Source organism: Astyanax mexicanus, chromosome 11 (genome assembly GCF_023375975.1).
Source record: "Astyanax mexicanus isolate ESR-SI-001 chromosome 11, AstMex3_surface, whole genome shotgun sequence".
Lineage (NCBI taxonomy): Eukaryota > Metazoa > Chordata > Actinopteri > Characiformes > Acestrorhamphidae > Astyanax > Astyanax mexicanus.
In genome coordinates this window covers 37,294,535-37,312,343 of record NC_064418.1, presented here as the reverse complement: position 1 = coordinate 37,312,343, position 17,809 = coordinate 37,294,535, and the positions used below count along the sequence as shown (strand labels likewise).

The 17,809-nt window shown below is 38.5% G+C and overlaps 2 protein-coding genes across 3 annotated transcripts in view; one reads left to right on the top strand and one right to left on the bottom strand.

Annotated features, from left to right (window-relative positions):
• Positions 1-6,840, top strand: part of ptprna (protein tyrosine phosphatase receptor type Na) — a 45,234-nt gene extending 38,394 nt beyond the window's left edge. Inside the window, exons 19-23 of the mRNA XM_007259934.4 lie at positions 790-956; positions 2,751-2,804; positions 4,397-4,461; positions 5,210-5,283; positions 6,017-6,840. Coding sequence (XP_007259996.2) covers positions 790-956; positions 2,751-2,804; positions 4,397-4,461; positions 5,210-5,283; positions 6,017-6,088 — 432 coding nt within the window. The 3' untranslated portion in view covers positions 6,089-6,840. The remainder of the gene's footprint in view (positions 1-789; positions 957-2,750; positions 2,805-4,396; positions 4,462-5,209; positions 5,284-6,016) is intronic.
• Positions 6,841-7,390: 550 nt separating this feature from the next.
• Positions 7,391-17,518, bottom strand: dnajb2 (DnaJ heat shock protein family (Hsp40) member B2). Of its 2 annotated transcripts, XM_022680233.2 has the most exons (11): positions 17,199-17,515; positions 15,418-15,513; positions 14,658-14,767; positions 14,513-14,566; positions 13,700-13,816; positions 13,381-13,476; positions 12,456-12,573; positions 12,070-12,140; positions 11,137-11,427; positions 8,663-8,725; positions 7,391-7,770 (listed from the first exon to the last, which is right to left on the bottom strand). In XM_022680233.2, exons 2-10 carry the CDS (start codon positions 15,480-15,482, stop codon positions 8,697-8,699), a joined length of 951 nt encoding a protein of 316 aa, XP_022535954.1. In that variant the 5' UTR covers positions 15,483-15,513; positions 17,199-17,515; the 3' UTR covers positions 7,391-7,770; positions 8,663-8,696. The 2 variants fall into 2 exon arrangements, with proteins under 2 accessions (XP_022535954.1, XP_022535953.1); XM_022680232.2 differs by lacking the exons at positions 7,391-7,770; positions 8,663-8,725 and having other exon boundaries at positions 9,351-11,427; positions 17,199-17,518.
• Positions 17,519-17,809: the final 291 nt, after the last annotated feature.

Sequence of the window (17,809 nt, the reverse complement as noted above, 5' to 3'; positions counted from 1 at the left end):
TTACCGTGAAATTACTCTCAGAAATAAGTAACAAGCAGTTGCATTATATTACATTTATGTCTATATAGTGCACTGTTGGAAAATTGAGCTAGATGCCAGTAATATTGAGCTAGAACAAAATACAGCTCTGGGAAAAAATAAGAGACCGCTTAAAAAAGATGAGTTTCTTTTTATTATTATTATTTTTTTTTTAATTGAAACCCTCTGAAATATAATCAAGAGGAAGATGGATGATCACAAGCCATCAAACTAAGCTGAATTGCTTGGATTTTTGCACCAGGAGTGGCGTAACATTATCCAAAAGCAGTGTGTAAGACTGGTGGAGGAGAACATGCCAAGATGCATGAAAACTATGAATAAAAAACAGGTCTGAAAGCACTGCATCTTTTTGTTATTTTAGCCATTTCTCATTTTCTGCACATAAATGCTCTAAATGACAATATTTCATTTAGAATTTGGGAGAAATGTTGTTCGTAGTTTATAGAATTAAACAACAATGTCCATTTTACTCAAACATATACCTATACATGGCAAAATCAGAGAAACTGATACAGCAACTGAAGTGCTCTCTTAATTTATTCCAGAGCTGTAATATTCAAGATAATCAACTCCACAAAAGTTATCCACTTAAAATTTATATAAATCATCTCAGAGCTCATAGATTAGTTTAAATTTCAGGCATCAATCTAACCTCCACAGCTCGTCCAGATGTTTGTGTTGGTATAGATCGTTATAAGCAGCACCATGTGGTTGTCAGTAGGTCTCACTGGGCTCCCTCATGACCCTCAGGTGAACCTAGTGTCAGAGCACATCTGGTGTAAGGACTTCCTGGTGCGAAGTTTCTACCTGAAGAACGTGCAGACGCAAGAGACACGCACACTGACCCAGTTCCACCTGCTCAGCTGGCCTGCACAGGGCATCCCCACCTCCACACGCCCCCTGCTGGACTTCCGCAGGTACAGCTACAGATCAGCGCCACCACAGGACTGATGCACAGCCATTCACACATTGATTATCATTCACTCACGTTGATGCAGGAAGACATTTTAGGTTGGAGGTGCTGAAATTAGAACCAGCATTTAGGTACACAATGACATTAGTCTAAGTGCTTTTGTCATTTGAACTGTTTAGACAACTGTTTACATCAAACAGGATGTTTCAGATGGATCAGATGGTGCATGATATAAGCTGAAATGGGGAGAGACAATAAAATTGTTCTGTTCCCTTCTATGGCAAAAATCTATACAAATTAAGATTAAGAGATTTTTCTTAAAGATTGTTGAAATGTGGCTTGTGAAATGTTCTGTCATGTCAACCCTCACATTTAAAGTGCTAAAGCTCCGGTCCATGCTTTTAATAGTCCCATTGACTTCTGCAACTTCCTATTTTATTTGTATATCAAACAATATGTATGTTCAAAGGAGTGGGGGATATGGCCCTAAAATAATATATTTCATGGTATTTTCACAATAACAATACTCTTGGCGATATAAAAACAGAATAAAAAAAAAAATCAAGAATATACTTCAACAAAATGAAAAATTACATTTTATTGTTTCATACAGAAGTCAATGATCCAGGATGTCATTATACTAATACTGCTCTCCAATATAAATAAATAAATAAAATAAATGATACTGGACAGCTTTAATCTGTCTTTAGTAGATATATAATGAGAAATGAGAACAGTGTTACATTTTTTATTTTGCTATAAACAGCAAATAAGTAGTACCCTGATGTGATAATTCGGGAAGGGTGATATGGCACGATATTTCAGGGTATAATATCTTTGACTTAAGAGGGAGATAATAGTTCAAAGCCTCTACATTTTTAGTTTTTTAAACTAATTCTGTTAAAAACAACACATATTCTTTTACTTTGGATATCTAAATTTTAAGAAATATTCCCTAACGCCATTATTAAATATTAAATATAAAGTAAACCCTTTAGCACCTCCCACTTCCTGCGACCCACCACACACAATGTTGTCCTGGTGAATTGCTGCCTAAGTCCTGAGACAATCCTTGCTATTTTCTCTTCTCCTTATGTGGGTCCTGTTTCTCTGTGTTCCTCAAGCTCTGCGAAAAAAAATAAAACCCACCCTTGAAGATGTGTTTGCTCCGTTCTTCTCCTTGCCTCCTGCCTCTGCAGCTGGGGTTCCTGGTTCATGCTGCTTCTCCCTATCTCCTCCCTCTCAGCCTCAGTCACTTTCATGCTCTCTCTTTCTCTCTCTCTGTCTCTTTCTTTATCTCTCTCTATCTCTCTCTTTCTTCTTTCCCCCTCTTTCTGATAGAGGCTGGTGGGCTCCTGAACGTTGCACACCTCCCAGTGTCATTTTTGTGGTTTGCAGCTAGTAGTCTGGGTCCAGTTGCATAGTCACAAAAATGATCATTGGTAGGTGTGAGTGCAGCAGGAACGAGGCTGAAAGGACGCTCCAATGCCTCACCCTCTTCCTCCCCCTTCCTCCTTCTCCTCTTCCTCTCTACCCCAAAACGAGGGAGCTGTGATATCTGCGCTTTTCCTCTCCTCTAAACCCTACTCTTGCACTTCAATATTGTAAGTCGCTTTGGACAAAAGCGTCTGCCAAATGTAATGTAATGTACTCTTTTATCTGGCAGATTGATAGCTCAGTGAAACAGCATGTTACATTTGAATAGAACTGTGAGAAAATAATGTCTGGTTCTTAAATGTCTTTTCTCCTCCACTTATTTTAATCTTTTTTTTTTTTTTGCCTGGTCATCCCTTTTCAGGAAAGTGAACAAGTGCTACCGCGGCCGCTCCTGCCCAATCATTGTGCACTGCAGGTAAACAACTACAATACCAATCTCAGTCTCAAGGGGGCAGAAAAGAACTCATTACTGTCATATATTTTATTTATGATAGTGGTTCTCAAAACTGCATTCTCAAACTGGTCTTCAGAGATCCACAGATGGTCCACATTTTCTCTTTATCTCTGTGTATTGGGAGTTGGAGTTTTAAAAATACAAAAATTATAAAATATAAAAACAAACTGCTGTCACTGAGGTTGCACCCTTGTGGTCATTTAGTTCGGACTCAAGGGTGCATCTTCAGGACCTTTAGTTAGTGGACATATCTGTTCCATATTCCTGTGCAGTGGTGTTTCTTTACATTTTTAAGATTATGATATGCCTCTTTCCCTCAAAAGGTGAATGCAAATTAGCAATTTAAAGTTGTTGACCTTTAAGGGCACTATGCAGTACATTATTAATTATTATTATTACCAATGTACATGTAGAGCCAAAGTCACAAGGTATGGTTCATGCAGCATTATGTAATCCTATAACTAACAGAGTGGCCAAAGTATGATTAACCACTTATTCCCTAACAGTTTCTCCAGATTTGAGCAGCCCTTTCTTGTGGATGTGGTTTATGTAAAATTTGGGGGGTGAAAACGTTTACAACGCACTATTAAGTTATTTGGGCATTTTAGTGTGCAAATTGAAAAGTATGAATACTATTGAATTAATAGAGGGAAATTATCCACTTACATGAAAAAACTTCAGAGAACGTTTCCCTGAGGGTCTGTTACAACAGTTAACTGCTGAACGAGGCATTGCTTTACTTCAGAAATGTCATTTTTAACAGTAAAATCCGAATGTCAGAAAGATCTGACGCTCCGCAACTGAGCAACAGTGGCGGTGTGCGTTCACGCTCTGTAAATCACCACATCGCCACAGCCCTTTAAATATCATGGAATAACACCTTTAAAACGTATTAACTGTAAAGAAAAACACTGGGGGTTATTAACACAGGAGGGGGGCTTGCAGAATTTCCAAAAAAAAATCCTGGATGTGTATTTTTAGATTAAAGATCCCGCCATCTCTTATTGAGTTGAATGGAAATAAGCAGGGTTAAAAGTTGTACTGCAGTCAGCCACCAGAGGGCGTAAGAGACGTAGTGGCTTCACTTTTCAACCCCTTTCGTGCTGTCCATGCTTATATACAGTCTCTGGTATATATGCTCCATTTGTTTGCTCTCATAAGCAAATAATTATAAACCATTCACTGCCGTGAATGTCTCATATTGTCTTGGTTTAATAATATTAATTGAGAATTCAGCTTGTGTATGTATGGAGTTTTAAACATGGCTCAGTGAATCACATATTTGTATATTTGACTGCTGAGGCACATTAAAGATGAGGAAGTGTCTTAATAAATTTGTGTTTTTACTGAGTAAACTAAACATAGTCACTTTTCTTATATAGTGCTGAACTAATGAGAGAGTAGGGGTCTCTTTCTCTCACAGTCATTTACTGTTTGTGTGGGTTTTTACCTTTTGTACTGCAAAAATGTAGACCATCTGGGAGTCCCTGACAACTAGTTTAGGAATTATTGATTCAAGCCAGAATGTAATGATGTTTTGTGATCCTTTGTAGTGAAGGCACCGGAAGAACTGGCACCTACATTCTTATTGACATGGTCTTGAATCGCATGGCGAAAGGTATTCCTCTGCTTACAGTCTAAGCCAGTGTTTCTCAACCAGGGTGCCGCGGCACCCTGGGGTGCCGTCTGGCTTCATCGGGGGTGCCGTCAAAATATTGCGCATCACCTGCCTATTTCCTTTCCAGAGTCAGCGCGTGTCGGGGTGTGTCCCAATTCACAGGCAGCATACTCTGGAGGATGCGACCCACAGAGATAGGCGGTGTATTACTGCGCAGCTGTGACGCAATCTGTCTTCGAATACAGCCTCCGAAGGATGCGGCCCTTAAATTGGGACACACTGTAAAGTTTTTCCCCCACGCGATGCACTGCGAGAGTAGTGTAAAGCGCTCAAGCTCGCATGGAACGTTTTTTTAAAAGAAGACTGCAGGTTCAGATAACTCTGAATCGGAGCCATTAACTTCTTCATCCAGTGGTAGTTCAGCAGTGAGTGTAGCAGAGTATTTCACTCGTTTGAAAAGTCAGCAGGTTTCGCGCTAATTGTAAATAACCCCCCCACCCCCCCTTCTCACCTGAAATAAAATATTCCGCCAGCAACTCTCCTCGTTCTCACCTGAAGTATTGCGCCAGCAATCCCCCCCCCCACCCCCCCCCCGCCCCCCATTTGTAAACTGGGGTGCCTTGAGATTTTGCATACTTTTAAAGGGTGTCGTGATAGAAAAAAGGTTGAGAAACGCTGGTCTAAGCCATAGTTTTAGCATTTCGTATGTAGTTCTCCCATTACTAAAGTTTATTTGTCATGTTTCTAGGTGTGAAAGAGATTGACATTGCTGCAACACTGGAACACATTCGTGACCAGAGGCAGAGCATGGTGCGCACAAAGGTATGCAGGTTTTTACAGCCTTTGTGTATGTGCGTGTTATATTTATACACAGCTCTGGTAAGGAATAAGAGACCACAATAGTTTCTGAATCAGTTTCTCTAATTTTGCTATTTATAGGTATATGTTTGAGTAAAAGGAACATTGTTGTTTTATTCTATAATCTACTGACAACATTTCTCCCAAATTCCAAATAAAAATAGTCATTTAGATAAATGAGAATTATGAAGTTCATATTTATAAAGGTTTAAGAGTTCAGAAATCAATATTTGGTGGAATAACCCTGTTTTTTATCACCGTTTTCATGCATCTTGACATTAAAACCTCTCCTCCACCAGTCTTATACACTGCTTTTGGATAACTTTATGCCACTTTTGGTGCTAAAATTCAAACAGTTCAGCTTGGTTTAATGGCTTTTGATCATTTATTTTCCTCTTGATTATATTCCAGAGGTTTTTAATTTGGTAAAATCAAAGAAACTCATTATTATAAGTGGTCTCTTATTTTTTTTTCCAGAGCTGTATATTGCTGATGTTGCCGTTGTTTAAACCCTGTAGTTGATCTTTACACTGTATAAAGAATTCTGAATTAATAGATGAATAAAAATGTTCCTCAATTTCTAAAATCTTGGAGACAGAAAAGTGTCAGTGAAAATAGGCGTAAAAGAGTTTCCTAAAAGAGTTTTCTTCTTGTACTTGACTATAATATCTTCCCCTTTCTCTCTCTATCACCACAGGACCAGTTTGAATTTGCTCTCACAGCTGTGGCAGAAGAAGTGAATGCCATTCTGAAGGCCCTCCCACAGTGAGCCATTGTGTGGTGTGCCAGTTATGCCAATATGCATCCTTCCCTCCCTTCAAACACAGACACACTCACGTACACTCATATAAGCTAATACATGGACTATACCATGCTCAAGAAATTTTCTAATGCATTTTAAACCATGGCCTTATTCGTGGAAGAAAGGGGGGAGGCTCCTTAAATTATGTGATCATTATTTATCATCACTGTGTGCTGGGTACAACGGGGAGGGCTTTTACAGTGAGTCAATCCTAACCAGGGAGACGGCCATATGAAAAAAAAAAACTTGTCACATAAAGCTTCAGGTACTGACACAAATGGACCTAATTTCAGTGTGGCCAGTTTTAGCACATCTCTTTTTCCTGCCAGTGGATGAAGCCTATTGAGAATCTTAATTCTGCTGAGGTCAAAAGGATTTCATCCACATTTTTATGTCCTTTTCAGTCTGACATAGTGGCTGCATATGTGTATGCACAATGCCGTTGATTGAACAGAGCAGAAGACTCTTTTTGAAGGAATGTATTGATTGATTAGTGTATCACAACACAATGTGTAAAACCCATCACTCAATGTGCTTGCATTTCCTCATGCTCTTTATGACTTGTGGGAACTTTCTGTTGTGTGATAAATGTAAATAATTCATGAGAAAGTCTTTTTTGTTGATTCCTGTAGCAAATGTGTTGAAAATTATACAAAAAAAGAGAAATATATGACTATAATTTTTCAAATGTTCTGAATTAAATGTGGTGTGGTGCAGCAGCATGGTGTGGGCTGTTTGAGTGTGGTCTTCCTTGTCCTGGGATTATTATCATTATCATTATATTATATATATATTAAATATATATATATATATATATATATATATTATATTTTAATGTTTAATGTTACTGCATATAGAAAATGTAGGTGACTGTTTTAAGGTTTGTGATGGGTGGAGAGGGGTAACTTCTTTGCTGTCCAACAGCACATTTTACTCAAAAATGTTCTGTTTCTTTTTCGTCTCAGAATCTCTTAATGCAGTACAAACTACTAGTGTACCACTGGAGAGCTTTCCTGGGCTTGAGGGCTTTCCCGGATTTGAGGGCTTTTCTTTACTGAGGCTTCAGGTGTCAGACAGAATTGCAAATAGAACAGGAGGAAGCTGCTGGCTCTTCGCTCATGTGCTAAGGTCACAGGCAGCCCTCAGGTCAGTGCAGTCCAGTCAGGTTTATGTCAAGGCATTGAAGGTTATAACTCTGCACTAGAAGCAAGCTAGCAGATCACGCGTCAGAGTGTGTTTCCAATGAAATAATAAAAAAGAACATGGAAATCCTTTGAACAAATATTGAGCTTTATCATAATTTCAGATGAGTATGATTTTTTAAAAAATAGCATATGAATATGCTATACATTTGTTGTATCTGTAACACTTAACAAATTAAACACACGTTCCAGTAGCTTTCTTAATAAGACACTTTCACAACTTAATAAGCATTAATGAGATGGGTGTGGTCTGAACATTAGAATAGTGTAAAATACATTTCCAGTCTTTTCCAGTCTCTTGAGTTTTGAATACCCACACAAACACAAACACATTCTCAGTACACTTTTAGACCAGTTTGTATTGTTGTATTTTTTCCAAATAAAACTTTGAAAAGAGTGAGCAGCAGCAGAGCCAGAGGGCGAGCAGACCACCTGGGAGCCCATCACCTGTTTAGGGCACATGGATGGATGAGCGTTAGTGCTGTCACTAAGACAGGCTGGCTGTATGTACCTCTACTACTGCTTTACTGCTTTACATTTCCCACAACATACCAACAACACTAGCATATGGTATTAGGGTGAGTACCAGTGGACAGACACTCTAATGAAAAAAATGTGAGGTGATGGTGGTGAAACTATTACCTCTAAATATCTTTTAGATTGCATTTACATATACAGCTCTGAAAAAAAATCAAGAGGCCACTTAATGATGAGTTTTTTATTAATTGAACCAAAATAAAAACCTCTGGAATATAATTAAGAGGAAGATGGATATCACAAGCCATCAAACCAAGCTGAACTGCTTGAATTTTTGCACCAGGAGTAAAGGCATAAAGTTATTCAAAAGCAGTGTGTAAGACTGGTGGAGAGAACATGCCAAGATGCATTAAAACTGTGATTAAAAGCCAGGGTTATTCCCCCAAATATTGATTTCTGAACTTTATAAACTCGTTTCCTTTGCATAATTTGAGGTCTGAAAGCTCTGCATCTTTTTTGTTATTTCAGCCTTTTCTCATTTTCTGCAAATAAATGCTCTAAATGACAATATTTTTATCTGGAATTTGGGAAAAATGTTGTCTGTAGTTTATAGAATAAAACAATGTCCATTTTACTCAAACCTATAAATAGCAAAATCAGAGAAACTGATTCAGATCATTTTTTTCCAGAGCTGTATATATGTGGAACTAGTGTGCATTGATTTACACTAAAGGAACATCTGTCTCCAGGGCAGACCACCTCTACCCTACAGTGTTTAGCAATGGAGTGTTGTGTTAAGGATGCACTACACACATAATGGATGAATTAGAGGGTTTGGAGGTTAAACTAAACTAATCTTTACCTCAGGGAAACAGAAGGGGGGAGATGGTGACCAATCAGCCCGTGAAGGCCTGGAAGTCAGACTCTGTAACGGTAGGGAGAGGGAATCAGGCAAACACAGACACAATCAGAAACATAGGCAGATGAACATGAAGACACATCAGAATATCTCAGTGTGAACAAATGGGGACTGACCACAGAAAAAAACAGCAGACAGAAACAATGCCAAATATAGGACAAGTACTCAGATTTAACTGTGAGCAGAAGAAGTGGGTGTTTTCATTTATATTTTCTTTTTTAGGGGTTCTCTGTGTTTAAAAGTGCAATATTTTATATAAGAAAATATATGTAAACTAGCAACCTAGGCTTGGGTAACTATATTTGTGTTGCAAGAGAGTGATAATGATCAGTGGCCATAATATGCAATAGCTGATAAAAAGGAGTGCATATCAATTTTTTTTTTTTTTTACTTTTATTGTACTTTCTTTTAGTGTTGACAAATGCAAATTACCAATAAATAATTAACAGATGTTTTAAACAAAATTGTAAAAAAATATTAACCAATTATTATATTCATAATAAGTACAGGTACAAATCTGCAGCCATCATTTTTTTAACTCTTAGATAATATGAACTCCCTTCAGATGCCATTCCTCAGAAACAAAGCAGTTTTTTCGACATGATGTAATAAAACATATATAATGAAGTAATAATATAAAAAACAATGCGCTTTTATTAGTGATTTAATCTAATCTCTTGTACTTTACTGTAATAATAATTATCTTTTTGTAAATACCAGTTTGGTCATTTCTAACAGACAGGCAAGTAATAGAAAACATTACATCTCTTGTTCCTTTGGCAACATTAACATGAATTGGCACATTATTGTATTGCATTCTCAACCACAAACATGCATCTCAATCCTCACACAGAAAAGGCACTGAGCAACATCAGCTCTTGCTTCATTCTTATATAAATCTAAGAAATCCTTCTTTTCCAACATTTATTGAAAATAGAAATTAGTAGCACTTGAATTATGTTAAGTGCTGTGAGCCAAGTTTCCCTTTGATTGTAGCTTACATTACAAGAAAACAGTATATATATAGTATCTATTGCATCATTATGATGTACAGCATAAACTGAACGAGGTACGCCATCACTCCACAAACAAGCATTTTCAGATAATTGTTTTAAATTCTGATTTGCAGCAGTTCTCAAACACCATTTTGTAAAGTTGTGTAGGAAAACATTCATAGTAGCATCATTTTGAGAAATTCCTCATCGCCTGAAAAATCTCAGCACCACATTCAACAGTTGCCTTTGAAAAGAACTCCAAACTAATAGCGCTGGAGCAGGAATACAGATACAATGGAAAACTACATGTAACTTTCCAAATAGGCTTAACATTAACTGACTTTACACTAGAATCTGAAAGGTAAAATGACTCATTATCAATGCTTGCTGTCTCCAAATTCTCAGGACTTGTGGAGAACAAAGTTCCATGTCTCACAACGGGGATTCCCAACATTTAGAAAATTGCGGCGCACTTAACCCACGAAAAAATTTATCAGCCAATTACAATACAAACAATACAATACAGCACAACAATCGACGTAGCCCACTGACTGAAAGGCTTAAATTGCCTCAGGATCTTTTGTTGTGAAAAACCCTGAATTTAATGGGTAAATCTGATACAGTAAGATAGTTTACTATAGATAGGTAACTAGCTTGATAATCCACCATGGAGGTCAGTAAACACGGTACATTACCTTTCAGCTAAAAGGTGAAGTTAGGTAAAGCACAAATATACAGTTTATAACTGCATGTGATTTGTTCAGTTGTTTCAGTTTATGCGACTGGATTTCACAGGCACAAACAAACATCTATTACTTTTGCAAACTAATATGAAAATGTCAGTTGTTAGATGAACTAATTTTCAGGTCATAAACATTCATATTGGCACCAGTCCTGTTATTCACACCACACTGACAAAAAATAACAAAATAAATCACCCCCACTCCCTTACACCCCTTTACTCGGTGGCATAAGCTCTGCAACAACAGGCAGAGATCTCCTGTTAGGCACACTGCACAAACAGACGGGGTTAAGAACACCACAACAGCCATTCCGAGGGTTAATATTGATAATATCATGCAGCAGTGTTTAGCAGTGCTCCATTCCAGCTTTTAATCATTCCACTGCTCAGGATCGTCAGAAGCTCCCACTAAAACACCACACATCGACATTTTCTCCTTCTTTTCTGCACTGTGGCCCCATTCCTTATGGGCTCCTCATCCTCTCTGTCCTCTACAATAACCACTTCCGGGCTGACACTGCTTTCTGAACCCTTCCCTGTTCCTAACTCCTCTGGAGACGAGGGGCTGCTTTGTGCTGAGTCATCTGTGCCATCACTCTCTGCTCTGGGCTCATGAGTGAAATCCCCCAAATTCCCTCCTTGGCCACCCCGAGTTTGCTTGTCCCTCCCTCCCCCAGCACCTGAAATCATGTCCTGGGCGGAGGCGGCCGCTCGCTGCTGGGCCTCCATCTCTGAGAGGCTGTAGGCCAGGGCCATCTGCAGGTCTTCATCATCCTCGTCCTCAGTGACTCCGGGGCAACTGAAGAAGGGGGCCGAGCTGAAGGAGCGCTGAGTTGCATTTCGGGGGGTGTGGTTAGCCAGCTCAGGCTGGGGGTCTCTCGGAGGGAGCTGCTGCTGATGCGTCCGCTGAGGCTGGCTGGTCTGCTCTCTGCGACTGATTTCCAGAGCTAAGGCCATCTCATCTTCCACACCTGAGAAATGGAACTTGCGCTGTTATAGTGACTTAAAATCTGGGAACTTAACATAACCACACAATTATTTTCTTATCAATGTTAGTCATGACTGGTGTCTTAAGTTTGCATCTTTGTTTTTGAACTAGAATTACGCAGCAAATGTAACTAACAATGTGATTTATAGCCACAGTATTGTTAGTATTGTGCACACTTTATAACCATATCATCACACTTGTTATAAACTACGCTTAGGTGTTAAGTAATCTTAAATAGACTTGTTTATGATGCTTTGGGCACTCTATAATGTCATAAAACTGTTTTAAATAGACTACAATAAGCTGTGTAGCTAGAAACAAAAATCAATGCCACATCAATCCAGAGCCTTGCACCCAATGATTCCCTGAAGAGTCTGAGCAGCAAGAAGTCTAAAATAAGATGGTTGGATGTATGGATGAGTCTAAAAGCCTGAATTTTGTTAATGCAAAAGTAAAAAGTAAACTACAGATACAAACATGTTTTGGCTTATTGGAGCAAAATAATATTATTCTATATAATAATAATAATACTGTGAGTTTTTTTATTTATTTTTTTTTTACATTTACATAGAAATAGTTATTATAATTATTGTATAAACTGTATGAATGAATGTGTAAGACTTACCATTGATGAGGATACTTTTCAAAACCCCATCCTCCTCAATCTCTGTTCTCTCTTGCCCATTTTCTCTGATCCTGCAAGCACAAATAATTAACACAATTTCAGGTGCATCTCACATCTCACACTTGCTTTGTGCATGAAACAGCATGAATTATTTCACTATTATCCTAACAGCATTATGTGTCTAGTTATAAGTAGTTGCTCTAAACCCCCTTAAATATAATTTAATTAAACTATTATATTAATCTGACTAATATTGATACTAATATTGATAATATTAGCTTAAGTAGACAAAATTATACCCCATGCTGTGTTCTGTCATACAATACAACTAATTAACAATAGAGAAACAATATCTTTATCAGATGAAGATAAAGAAGTGAACTGACTTTTTTGTGGTGGTGCGTTTCCCGTTGACGACGCGTGTGGAAGTGGACACAGACTTAAAATTTCCCCCTCCCATACCCCCCATTGAGGAGGAGGAGGAAGAGAAGGAGGTGAAATCAACTGCAGATCAAAAAGAAAGTCAACTTAAAATCAAGTCAGTAAATAATAAACGAGCACAGGTGCAGAAAAATGGCTAAAACTTGCTACAAGACTTGTTACAAAACTACACAAGATCTACATTGACCAAGTTTTTGTAAGCTGAATATTACACTGGCATCTTAAATATCAAGGGTCAGAAACTAGTATCATGTCCAATTAATTTTGCCTGGTAATTTCTTTCAAAATCTCAAAATATGTTTGCATGGACAATTCTAGTTATGATTTATGCAAGAGTTCCATCTAGATGCACTAGTCACAATCATGGTGGACCACCTACTGTCCACTATGGGTGGTAATCCCAGGGAAAACATGTGAAACTAGATTGAGTTCAGGAATGCTAAATGCCTGCACAACTTTGAAAATGGAATGGTCTATTCATCTGCACCCACTATTAGGTCTCTAAAAAATCATATTGTCTGCCATGAGCACACTAGCCAGTGTTTAACCACCCCCCCACAAGATAACACCTTACAAATTATAGAGGTGTGGAAGTTCCCAAGTCATCCTTTAAAATAACACTTTAAAATCAGTTAGCATACTACTATCCCATGACTTTTGGCATATCAGTGCATTGAGCATACTGCATGCTGAGAAAACAAAATTAAAGAAAGAAAGAGATTTGTAGTTCCTTTCAGAGGCGACACAACTCACAGACTATGGTTAATTCTAGTTTTCCCAATAGCCTTATGCTTACTGTGAACTGAATCTCGGTTTATGGTCTATAAAACATAAAGGGAACATGTGCTACAGAATGAAAAAGCCTCCAACCATCTGTTGAGGGGAAGGAGAAGAACCGGCTGGTCCCGAGTCTGGAGGATCCATGGTTGTGAAAAGCGCTGTGCATGCCTCCAAATGGGAAATCATCTAACAGGTGGCAGATACAAAGAAAGAGAGAGAGAGTTGAGGAGTGAGAAAGACAGGCATTACGACACACAGCTTACTGGGACACTGCAGAAGCAACAGGAGCGAGAGAATATGACAAGCTTGTGAGAGTTGTGGGTGGGTGGGAAAGTCTGACAGAGAAGAAACAGCAGCTGTCAATGAGCCTGCCACCGAAGCATGCGCTGACTGACTCCCACTGACTAACCGAAGAAGTCGGCAAATGGATCTTGGCCTCCAAAGAACTCTCGAAACACCTCGTCTGGGCTGCGGAATGTGAAGGTGAATCCTGGGAAGTCGTCGGTATAAGTGCTACCTCTGGAGCCTGTGGTAAAGGATAAAAAAATGTGTTTTCACACATAAAAGTATATTTCAACTATAGTCCAAACTAATGTTCTAATAAATTGCATTGTATTTCCATTTGATCCAGTTAGTTTGGTTTCACACTGCTGTTTAGCTACAGCACTGAAGAGCTATTTTTCTATTTCTATTTACTATATACCTGAATCTTGTTTGCTGATACTACTTTTATTTATCTATCTCATATCTTATTTGTTGTATTTCTGTATTGGACAGCACTTTGGTTGGCCCTTGTGTTTTTGTTAATGTGCTTTTAAAATAAATTTGACTTTACTTGACTATGTCTTGTCTTGTCATCATCATCACCTTTGTATGCTAAAAATAAATGTCTAGTTTAAAAGCCTTTACCTTAATTTAAACTCAACAAACAGCCCAAACTCTTTTATATATATATACTGTCACACTGATGTCACATTCACAATCCTGTACCAATTAATATCATATTTTATGGAGATATGATATTAATTGGTACAGGATTGTGAATGTGACATCAGTGTGACAGTATATATATATATATATATATATATAAAGAGTTTGGGCTGTTTGTTGAGTTTAAATTAAGGTAAAGGCTTTTAAACTAGACATTGATTTTCATTTTAGTGCATTATTAATCAGGGAGTACAGTTTTTTCAAAAAAAGGTTTTTAAAAAAGTTTCCTGACCTGAACTCGGCATGTCGCTTTTGCCATAGGTATCATAGGCTTCTCTTTTGCTTCCTTGGAAAAATAAAAATAAGTAACAGCATTAGTACAGGCTTATAGACAAAAATGGTATGCAGCTTGTAAGCAGATCTTTGTGGTGTCTTACTGTCTGACAGGACTTCATAGGCCTCTGCAATCTCCTTGAATTTTCTTTCTGCCTCCTCTTTGTTGTCTGGATTCTTGTCTGGGTGCCACCGCAAGGCCAGCTTCCTGTAGCTACACATCCATGCACATAAATATGTTCACCAAATTTGGTTTGAAGTGCATTTAAGTGCTTTTATCTTGAATTAACTAGTTTGGAGACACATTAAATAGTCTGAAAACTAACAATTATTCATCTAAAACTAACCTGAAAACAGCATAAGAGTTGGGACAGTGTTACAGTATGTTAATCAGCACACTAGATCTGCAGTCCAAGCGAACAGAGAAACCTGAAGCTGGTCCAGGACAGCGCATTAGTCCACTGTGCGTAAATAGTGCTGAGTCATTAAAGTTTTAAAGGGAAATGTGCTCGGTCATCCTATCTGGGACTGTGCCTTGAAACACAGCCACAAATGGGCTACTTTGTTCAACACTAAAGTCAGTAACATTCGCAGTTTCTACTGGACATATAACAGTGCTCAAATCTAACCTGACTCGAGTTGGAAATATTACACAGACGATATTAGGCAATGAGTCTCAGTGTTCGGTTGCATAATTATTTGAATTCAGCCCAACTGGGCTACTAGTACACCACACTGTTCCCTACTGATATCAGCAAAGCAAACAGACAGGCGGACTGCCTTGACGCTCTGCAGTCCATAAAATAAGATAAGTATGATTGACTGAATTCTGAATAATTAATAATGTCATATAAGGGAACTTACGCTTTTTTGATGTCATCTTGAGAGGCGCTGCGTGACACACCCAGAACGTCATAATAATCCACCATGTCTTCCCCTCCTCACTGAGCCTCTCGACCTCTTGTAATAAAGAGATTAAAATAAAACTCTTTGTCTCTTAGTAAACTATGTGTCTCAGTAGTGTTGTTACATGCTAATGGAAGGAACTTGGAAGTGGAATAGAAAAATGTTTAAATATTGTATATAAATAAACTATAAGCACCATTTTTAAACAACAAAAGTCAATGTAATGTGATCTTCTTGCCGAGTAAACATAGTGGGCACTATTGAGCTCAGCTAAATTATTAATGTTATATTTTAATATTGTACAGTAAGTCGTGTAGGAGTACAGTAAAAGTCTATTCACTAGGACAGACCGATTGATGATAGTCTGCTGAAACTTCCTGCAATTGGTCAAAAAAAATCCAAACCATCTGAAATGTGAAGTGTTTTTAAACTGCAGATGAACAGAAACATGGTTCCGTTGATCCGGACCTAGATTAAGTGTTTTGGTTAAACCACTCTTAACCTCTGCTACATTGGCTCAGGGCAAATAAATTGTTGAAAAAAATGCGAAGGTCACCTCTTGACCTCTTGTAATAAAATGAGCTCTTCTGCAACTAGACATTGTTTCTCAGGAAGGGTTTTGCATTATAATGGCAGTTCTCTATATTAGTCTATAACACAACATTTGTGCTAACAAGTAGCAGATCCATAATGAATTGAAAAAAAGCATGACATGTAATGCATGCACCAATGTTATTTCTAAGCTGGAAAGCTTGTTAGAATGCTAGTTGCTGGCCTGTAAGCATAATGCTGAAGAAAAAACAAGTTTTTGAAAGTTGTGCCATAGAAGTTTCTGGTCCTGCAACAGTTCCATCATATAACTGGTGCTTTTTTTTAAAAAACAATATCACTGCATTGTTGGGATTGCCTCCAAAAACTCTGAAACACTGCAACATCTGGATTTAAATCTACTGACTGAATATACAGCTCTAGAAAGAAATAAGAGCCCACTTAAAAAATAATGAGTTTATTTTATTTTACCAAATTGAAAACCTCTGGAATATAACCAAGAGAAAGATAGATGATCAAAAGCCATGAAATCAAACTGAAGTTATTCAAAAGCAGTGTGTAAGACTGGTGAAGGAGAACATGCCAAGATTCATGAAAACAGTGAATAAAACCAGGGTTATTTCACCAAATATTGATTTCTGAACCCTTAAAACTTTATGAATATGAACTTGTTTTCTTTGCATTATTTGAGGTCTGAAAGCTCTGCATCTCTTTTATGCTCTTAATGACAATATTTTATTTGGAGTTGGGAGAAATGTTGTCTGTAGTTTATAGGATACATTTATTTTATTTTACTCAAAAATATACCTAACATATACCAAAATCAGAGAAACTGATTCAGAAACAGAAGTGGTCTCTTATTTTTTTCTAGAGCTGTAAAATGGCATTCCTCTGGAGTGAGTCTGACTTCTCTGGAACACACACCCACACACCCACACACAATGTGCTGTTATTTCAAGCCATCCCGTCTCAGCAGTGATGTGTTTGGCCCATATGGTCACTGACAGCTGCGGTGGCAGCGCGCGTCATACTATTACATCGAGACTGTAGAGTAAAGTAGTCCAGACTTATTAATACGAACGCACGTATTAAGCAGCGCGTTTCAGCAGCACGAGTAATCCAGCAGCAGCAGGCCCGCTTTATTCCTCATGCTGTTCTCAGGACGAGGCCACAGCGCGGTGGGTTTTTACCTTTTTTAGAAGTGTCCAGCGGCCGGTCGGGCGCAGCGCCTCTCCGTAAACACTGCTGGATTATTTTGGGTGAAGCGGCTGAAAGAGAAGAGGCGGATCCTCCGCGAGAGGCTGTGGCTTATTCTCTTAAACGGCCTCTACCGCCGACATAAACACACGCACGCACCCGTCCCTCACGCTCTCTCCCGTCCCGCCGCGCTGCCGCTCCTCATACCCAGACCGGGGGCTCCTCCGTGCGGCTATATCTGTCGCTCCGCCGCCCTTCTCCTCCCGGCCGCGCCGCTGCGTCACGATCAGCTGAGCGCGAGCTCCAAACAACAAAAAATAGAAGGTCTAGAACATGCCAGTCAAAACGAGCCGCCAGAGCCCCGCCCACCTCTCCTCCTCCAACTTCACACCTCACTACAGTACACGCTATAAAACAGCCTAAAACAACCTATCAATATCTAAGAAATATATGTACAGATGTGTTCTTAAAAGAGTATAAAGCTTTTCGTTGGGGCTGTAACTTTTATTGAAGTACAACGGGGCACATTTCAATGAAAGTCTTTTTTCTGTACCCATTTTTTTTTCTGCCAGTAAAGATTATAACAATAATAAACATTATCGTC